Here is a 9,375-nt window from a genome sequence, read left to right as displayed (position 1 = left end):
AGTTTTATTAAAAATACATGTGGTAGAAGACTGGAAACTGTAACAACGCCTGAATTAGAAGAAGCCATACTTAATGTGATAGGATAAAATATACTTCAAATAGTACCTGGAAGATTGCAGTTTAGTGTCAGACCAAAAATCATTTGGAAAGTTTTAAAAAATTATCCTATACCCACATCACATACAACGGGTTCAAGCTCTACTGCCTCGGGATTGTCAAACAAGATTAATGTTTAATGTTAATAATGTTAATACGATGAAACACAATAAGTAACTTTCAGCAAAAATTTTCGATGAACGTTTGGGTAGAAATTATTGGTGACTACCTCATCACATTTTTTACATGTGTGATTGAAATGTGAATTGCTGGATTGGACATGCAGGATGTCAAAATTGGCCAACTCTCAGTCTTGATATGAATCCTGGATATTTCTATTCATGGGATCATCTGAAAACTCCTGTACCACCTGGGAATAACTCGAGAAGTGGAGTAATTGACAAATGCAATGTCATAAGGAATACTCCAGGTATTTTTTAATGTGTCAGACAATCAATGACAAATCAATTGCAGATGTGTATTGCATCAGGTAGACATTTTGCTCGCTTACTTCAAGGTCAATATTGTTTATTTTTGATTTTTATTGTCTATGGATAGACAGTGTTTTACTTTTTCTCCCACTATTATTGGCTGTAGTGCCATATATATAGGTACTGTACTGATACTGTAGTGATACTATTGATGGTTCATGAATAACCCCTTTTGCCTGCTTGGGAAATAACCTTTTTTCATAGTTCTTATTGCCAATACTTTGAAAAGCATCCAAAGGACTAGTATCATGTACCCATTCCAACAATTTCAAGTATTGTTCGTCACACCTTAATTCATAAAATTAAGAAAATTCACTAGTGAGGTATCTTGTCCCACATGGAGATTATTATTTCTTCGAAAAGTCAAGAATCAACAATCCCGAGGCAATAATCAGTTTAATAACTATTTCTGTACACAGCATGAAAACACTTCAATGAAAAACCTGGTGTGTAAGAAAACCATTTTGATTAGATTAAATAAGGATAGATTCAATTTATCGATTTAATTAATTTAATTAAATTTGAGATTCTTAAAAAAGACAACGCCAACGTCTGTTCCACAGAAGATAAATATGATCTTTCCAGAAATTAGGTTCAGATACTCTTTTCTGGTGTCCAATCTGATAGTAAATCCTCAATGAAATGACCAGACTTTGACCACCTCTCGCTATTTTTTTTATTTTCATCTCCAACTGAATGTAACTACTTTATACAGTATTTTTTTGAGTCAATGTGTCATTCTCATAAGTCTCAAGTACATCTGCCAAATGCTCGTTGTCTCGGGGTTTCTTGAACACCTTTTTGCGACTTCCAGCCTTTTTTCTTTTAGGAGCAACTGGTTTTTTAGGGCCATGATCCTGCATTGATCGAATTCCTATAAAAAATAAGAAAATAGTTATTTCAACATTTTATGTTATTATGTATGATCAATATTGTCAATTTGTTTAATATGACCTGCAATTACAGAAGAGCACAATTGTACAATAACTTATTTTTACTTTACAAAATAATTTTCAAATCAACAAAATAGTTGATTCACCTTGTTTGTCTAAATACTCTTCAATTTTAGCATCATCCATTGCATCTACTGCTACAGATCTCCATAATTTCTGAAAGTCTTCATCAATCGGCAACGACGCTGTTCTATCATTATAAAACAAGACTTTTTTTTTATCCATAGGCCTTGTGATGAAAATTATTTCATTCTGATTTTGTAAAATCTACAACAAAGGTATATTCTTCAATGAAATCCAGTACATAGATACATAAGCAAGCTTATATAAGGAGAATATATTAGTTTTTACATTTTCATACATTTAATTTGTGAATATCTCATATTCAAGTATACTAGTAAATAATGAAATCCAGATTATGATCCTGAGAAGCTTCATAAATCACTGTACATGAGAGAAAATGTTCTCAATGTTTTAATAACAAAAGTTGACAAATATCTGCCAATTAGTCTTTACTTAAGTATATTAAATTGCCGATAGGCTCACATTACAAATTCAATATGTTCAAAATCAAAGCAACAATCTATATTGAGTAATATCAAACACTATCAGATAATGAGTATGAATTTGAAATTACCCTGAGAGCTTTTTCACAATGAGGTAAAGATTCTTGAACATCATCTAACAAGACACCTCCTAGGCCTTTCAAATCTTGCTGCTTCAACAACTTCAGTAAACTTTTTCTATCTTTGAGTCTATATAAAGCTTTGAATAAAAACTTTCCTTCTGGTGTCACCTCTATTTTAGGATTATTTATGAGGGCTTCAGTTTGCAACCACTGTAAATGAAATAGCTGAATCAATGTTTCTAGTAAATTTGCGACGTGTCACCTGTTTGACTTTATTTCCAACATCAAGTTGATTCGTCTCATCTAATATTTCTTCTAATGTTAGAGGATATGTTTCACCATCTTGATGTCGTGTTTTCATATGTTTAACAATTTTTGCTAAAACTCCAAAACGGTACTGGGAACTTCCTGTAGATGTTTTATACCTTGAAATTCATTATAAAGTATGAAATACACACTGAATTGTATCCGTACTTTTAGAAAAACTCACGTGTTTATATCAAGCTTTGGGGCAACATTACTCCCACTTGATGATTTTGACTTTTTCTTTTCTTCTTTGTTAGGTTCCGGTTTCGGTTCAGATTTTTTTTTCTCAACTCTAAATAAAAAAGCTTTTCATTACATTACAAAAAATATTGAAAATAGAGAATCTTACGTTGGTGTTGTTAATGCTTTCTTTTTGAATAACTCTCTTTCCCTTAGTAAGGCAGGATCCATTTTCTTAGATAATTTAGAAAAAAAAGTAAATCGCCTATAATACTGAATTCACAAGCTTGTTTTGGTAATTAGACAACGTTATTGTTGACACAAGATAATTTACTCTTTATTTGTCACCCATGTTTATAGCACCTCATCAGCTGTTAATTTGATCTGACACAGAACAGTAAGTGATCTTACCTGTGTTCTGACGAACACAGAACAACACCAACAAAAAATGCCTCAGAGTAACAAAAGACATATTTATTACTCTGAGCAAAATGCAATCTGAATTGACACTTCCGAGCATGGGTTAATTGGAGTGTTTTTCTTGCGCAATTAGGCCGCTATTTTCTTAGGACGAGTTTCTCAAGTTGTGCTAAAAAATCATTCACAGCAACAGATTCTAATCAACAAACAGTTGCGGATATTATAGAATTCATATTCATTATTTTTACAAGTTCAAGAAATTATATTCCTTTGTTGTGAAACACTTTCGAATGCTCCATGTGCAAAAAAAAAAGAATTCAATGTTGCATGAAGTGAACTGCCAAAGTGAAAATAACGATATTGAATCTCAATGTAGATGTTAGTATGATGAATTATCTTGTGGTACATTCCCCGATGAATATTTAATTACTTTATTTTAGAAGGATAGTATCAACCGAATATTCTTATCAACACCTATATTATTTACATAGAAACGTTTCAGTAGAAAAGTGTTACTTGATTCACAGGAAAACTGAAGCTATTATGACATCTAGCGATCATTTGTTTCGAAGGAAGTCAACTTATAGTAAATAAAATAGCAGGAAGCAAGGACGTAGCCAGGATTGTATATAGGGGGGGGGAACAGACAAAGAAAATCCTAGATTATATTGTTTTGATCGTTATTTTCAACATATGAGTTTCACATGAGCAGTGAAGGTAGTGATTAAAAAAATATATAGGCTGTGCACGTTAAGTAGAAAATGACGTCATTTTTGGTAATTTTGTGTAATATCCAACATAACAACGTTAAAATTCCCACTGAAATGCGTTCAACAGCAATGAAGCTAGTAACATTTCATTTTGTAAGTTGCTCAACTGATAGTAAAATTTCAGACGTTGCCGAATCGAAAAAAACTTGAAAACTGTCAGTCTTTCTTTTCTTTGCAGAACTGATCATTTCTTCTGATAAGACCTGCGTATATTCAATATGTCTAAAGCATTGTCGAAATCTCAGGTCGAAATATTCCCAACAAATACTAAAAGTAAGTAAGGATAATAGCAATAAAACATATCAACAGTACAAACAAAATTTGAAAGTTCGAAATAGTGCACATGTTGGCAACGCCGTAACTTGTCATCATGTGACGTCATTCTCTTCTTACCGTGAACAACCTGTAGGTTGTTTACATGAATAACAAGATGACAAGTTACGGCGTTGCTAACATGTGCACTACTTCGAACTTCCAAATTTTTTTGTACTGTTGATATGTTTTATTGCTATTATCCTTACTCACTTTTAGTATTTGTTGGGATTATTTCGACAATGCTTTAGGCATATTGAATATACGCAGGTCTTATCAAAAGAAATTATTAGTTCTGAGAAGGAAATAAAGACTGACAGTTTTTGAGTTTTTTCCGATTTGATAACGTCTGAAATTTTACTATCAGTTGAGCACCTTACAAAATGAAATGTTACTAGTTTCATTGCTGTTGAATTCATTGCAGTGGGAATTTTAACGTTGTTATGTTGGATATACAAAATTACCAAAAATGACGTCATTCTCTTCTTATATATATATATATATATATATATATATATATATATATATATATATATATATATATATATACAGTGTGACCCATTTAAAATGGAACCACCCCTGTAGAATGTGCATTTTTCAATCAATCTCAATTTTTTTTTATTGAAATATTAAGCATGAAAAACTGTATCTTGACACTAACTTTCACAATTTTAGTTTCATTTCCAAGGCACTCTATGGTTTTTTTTGTTTGTCAAAAACGGCAAAAGTTTATTAGGCAATTTTTGTTTTCAAATTTGACAACACCACTGGATTCGTAGTCGTCATAAATCAAAACTGTCAAATTTTCATTAAAAAATATTTGTTAACAACGAAGTTACAACAACTTCAATTTTGGAAACAAAGTATTTGTTTGTAATTTTTATTCAGATTATAGACATATTTGAGATCTGACAACACTGTCATCACCAAGTAGAACACCAGTGAATTTGTACAGTGAAAATCCGAAGTCAACAGCTCAATGCGTTCTACAGTTATAACTCCTGAAAATATGGTAATGTGAGAGATTTGTGGTGCAAGCGTTTTGTAATAAAAATCTGACTACGCCACTGGATTTGTGGATAATATTCCCTTAAAATCATTCATTTGAGTGTAGGTTACGAGAAGTGTATTCTAGAATAACAGAAAATTAAAAATTCATTTTCAAGTTATACAGTACTTAGTACATTCTTCCGCATAGCCGCTAAAATCAAATTGATTTAAAGCATGGAAATCATTTATTCAATAATAAAACAGAGAGCAGGACAAAAATTGTTCCCTGTAAATTCTTCATAACTCAGCTAAAACAATCTTTTAGAGGAGATATCAATAATTTGAGGAAGCTGAACTCATTATGCAAAGGTTTTATAATAAATCAACAGTAGGTTGTGATTTTGACAGTTAATCATAAATAAAATAATAGTTGTTAGTTACGTGCATTTAATAATGGCTTTGCAATTATCATTAGAAGAAAGAATTGAAATTGTGAGAATTTCTGGGGACAATTATCATAGTGAAAGAGAAGCAGCTAGGATATTTAATCACAGACATCCAAATCGACTTCCCATTGACAGAAGCACCGTCAGTAAAATTAACAAAACATTTAAAGAAACCGGTGCAGTCAGCAAACATATTTTAAAAAATAATCACTGAAGAAGAAATTTAAACCAAGGTGCTGTTTTAGATTATTTTAGAAACCAGCCAAACAAAAGATTACGAGTCGCCAGTTTGGATTTAAACTTACCGAGAGAGACTATTCGACGATGTCTTAAACAAAACAAAATGAGAGCATTTAAACCTAAATTTCTTCACTCTTTAAAGGCAGGTGATGAAGTGAAACGTATGGAATTTTGTTTGTGGGCACAAGGCGAGTACCTGAATACAAGAAATTTTTTAAACTGCATAATGTTTAGTGATGAAGCTTCTTTCAGCACCAATGGGGTAGTTTCATCGCAAAATGCTCGGTATTGGGCTACGGAAAATCCGCACTGGATCATAAATTGTAAAAGTCAATATTCCGAAAAAGTTAACGTTTGGTGTGGTATAGTACAAAATAGAATAATAGGTTCATATTTTTTTGATGGAAACATAAACGGGCAAAATTTTTTGGAATTTCTAAATAACCAATTATCGGACGAAATAGATGAAATGCCTCTTGCGGAACAAGTAAATTTATATTTTCAGCTCGACGGCTGTTCCGTGCACAATTCGAGGATTGTTAAAGAGTGGCTAAATAACCAGTTTCCAAATCATTGGATAGGACGAGGTAGTGACTTAATTGAATGGCCACCTAGATCGCCTGATCTAACAATATTAGACTTTTTTCTGTGGGGTATTCTGACACAAAAAGTATACAGAACAAGACCAACGAATCGAGCTGAACTCATGCAAAGGATACGACAAGCTTGTGCCGAAATTACAGTTCAACAAATAAGAAATAGTGTAAACAATATTCGGAAGAGATACGATAAATGTATTGAACTTAATGGAGGTTTGGTAGAAGCCACAAAAATTTGAATGTTTAGTTTTAAATCAATGTTTATTTTAGTATCAGTTTTTTCTTAATGGCAATTAATTGTTGAATAAATACTTTGAAACTTGTTTGTATACATTTTGTTTTCATCAGCTATAGAAGAAGGTAGAGTAAGTTCAGAATCTCATAAAATGTGATTTTCCAGGTGCGCTGTTACAAAAGTACTATTATTTATTATTGGGAAACTTCCAAAAAGCTTACAAGTATGACCATTAATACTTCAAGATTCTATCAAGATTTGGTAAAAGCGCAATTGGGAGATCCCATGACATGAGATTCTGAACTTGGTCTACTACTGCGTAACTTGAAAATGAACTTTTAATTTTCTGTTATTCATTTATTCAATTTTTATTTTAATTTTCACTTCTCGTAACCTACACTCAAATGAATGATTTTAAGGGAATATTATCCACAAATCCAGTGGCGTAGTCAGATTTTTATTACAAAACGCTTGCACCACAAATCTCTCACATTACCATATTTTCAGGAGTTATAACTGTAGAACGCATTGAGCTGTTGACTTCGGATTTTCACTGTACAAATTCACTGGTGTTCTACTTGGTGATGACAGTGCTGTCAGATCTCAAATATGTCTATAATCTGAATAAAAATTACAAACAAATACTTTGTTTCCAAAATTGAAGTTGTTGTAACTTCGTTGTTAACAAATATTTTTTAAAGAAAATTTGACAGTTTTGATTTATAACGACTACGAATCCAGTGGTGTAGTCTTGGTGCCTTGGAAATGAAACTAAAATTGTGAAAGTTAGTGTCAAGATACAGTTTTTCATTTTTAATATTTCAATAAAAAAAAATTGAGATTGATTGAAAAATGCACATTCTACAGGGGTGGTTCCATTTTAAATGGGTCACACTGTATATATATATATATATATATATATATATATATATATATATATATATATATATATATATATATATATAAAAATAAATAGATAAGTACTCTTTGATCATTCCCATATTGATTTCAATTTAAGAGCCACCGGTATACAGCTGTTTCAGCCTATTGGGCATCGTCAGTACCGGGCAGGCGGTCTCCGATTGAAGACAAAATGAGAAAAAACCAAGAAAGTACTTGATAAAAATAGCTGCGTAAACGCAAGCGAAACATAAGTGGAACCACCTATTGGTGTGACACCCAAGTCAACTTGCCAAGTTTTTATGTCAGTGTTGGTGGTTTGACCAATCAACCGACAACTGCGGTAGCAGAAATTTGGGAAGCTAACCTGAAATGCCATCGGAAAACGAATCCACATGTTTCTAGAAATGATATGAAATCTAGAAAGGTTAATGCAGTCAAGCTGCTGGAAAATAATTCCATGAAAATCAAAAAATAAATAGATAAGTACTCTTTGATCATTCCCATATTGATTTCAATTTAAGAGCCACCGGTATACAGCTGTTTCAGCCTATTGGGCATCGTCAGTACCGGGCAGGCGGTCCCCGATTGAAGACAAAATGAGAAAAAACCAAGAAAGTACTTGATAAAAATAGCTGCGTAAACGCAAGCGAAACATAAGTGGAACCACCTATTGGTGTGACACCCAAGTCAACTTGCCAAGTTTTTATGTCAGTGTTGGTGGTTTGACCAATCAACCGACAACTGCGGTAGCAGAAATTTGGGAAGCTAACCTGAAATGCCATCGGAAAACGAATCCACATGTTTCTAGAAATGATATGAAATCTAGAAAGGTTAATGCAGTCAAGCTGCTGGAAAATAATTCCATGAAAATCAAAAAATAAATAGATAAGTACTCTTTGATCATTCCCATATTGATTTCAATTTAAGAGCCACCGGTATACAGCTGTTTCAGCCTATTGGGCATCGTCAGTACCGGGCAGGCGGTCCCCGATTGAAGACAAAATGAGAAAAAACCAAGAAAGTACTTGATAAAAATAGCTTCCCAAATTTCTGCTACCGCAGTTGTCGGTTGATTGGTCAAACCACCAACACTGACATAAAAACTTGGCAAGTTGACTTGGGTGTCACACCAATAGGTGGTTCCACTTATGTTTCGCTTGCGTTTACGCAGCTATTTTTATCAAGTACTTTCTTGGTTTTTTCTCATTTTGTCTTCAATCGAGGACCGCCTGCCCGGTACTGACGATGCCCAATAGGCTGAAACAGCTGTATACCGGTGGCTCTTAAATTGAAATCAATATGGGAATGATCAAAGAGTACTTATCTATTTATTTTTTGATTTTCATGGAATTATTTTCCAGCAGCTTGACTGCATTAACCTTTCTAGATTTTATATATATATATATATATATATATATATATATATATATATATATATATATATATATATATATATATATATATATATATATATATATATATATATATACATATATATATATATATATATATATATATATATATATATATATATATATATATATATACCGGGTGTCCCACATTTTATGTGACAGGCAATATCTGGTTTGTTGAAGGAGATACACAAAAATGTTTCATACAAAAGTTTTAGGAGTTCATGAGAGCTATATTTTGACATAATTGTTAAATATACAGGGTGTTTGGTGTAGGTGTTACAGACCAAAATTTCATTTTTTATAATAGAACGCCCTGTATATCATTACATATTCAGATGCTACGTTAAATTCTGATATCATTTCATGTTTGGTTTTTGAAATTCGGTTACG

At 32.3% G+C, this 9,375-nt stretch overlaps 1 protein-coding gene across 1 annotated transcript; it reads right to left on the bottom strand.

Annotated features, from left to right (window-relative positions):
* Positions 1–965: 965 nt before the first annotated feature.
* TfIIEbeta (Transcription factor IIEbeta) lies at positions 966–3,048 on the bottom strand. The gene is made up of 6 exons (XM_023160337.2): positions 2,825–3,048; positions 2,660–2,767; positions 2,432–2,594; positions 2,179–2,379; positions 1,628–1,808; positions 966–1,462 (listed from the first exon to the last, which is right to left on the bottom strand). The coding sequence occupies exons 1-6, from the start codon at positions 2,884–2,886 to the stop codon at positions 1,296–1,298; spliced, it is 882 nt and encodes a 293-aa protein (XP_023016105.2). The 5' UTR covers positions 2,887–3,048; the 3' UTR covers positions 966–1,295.
* Between the last annotated feature and the right edge of the window lie 6,327 nt (positions 3,049–9,375).

Source organism: Leptinotarsa decemlineata, unplaced genomic scaffold (genome assembly GCF_025532065.1).
Source record: "Leptinotarsa decemlineata unplaced genomic scaffold, Ldec_3_MD MMD2_tig00026299_RagTag_RagTag, whole genome shotgun sequence".
Lineage (NCBI taxonomy): Eukaryota > Metazoa > Arthropoda > Insecta > Coleoptera > Chrysomelidae > Leptinotarsa > Leptinotarsa decemlineata.
This window is presented reverse-complemented; position numbering and strand designations above follow the sequence as displayed.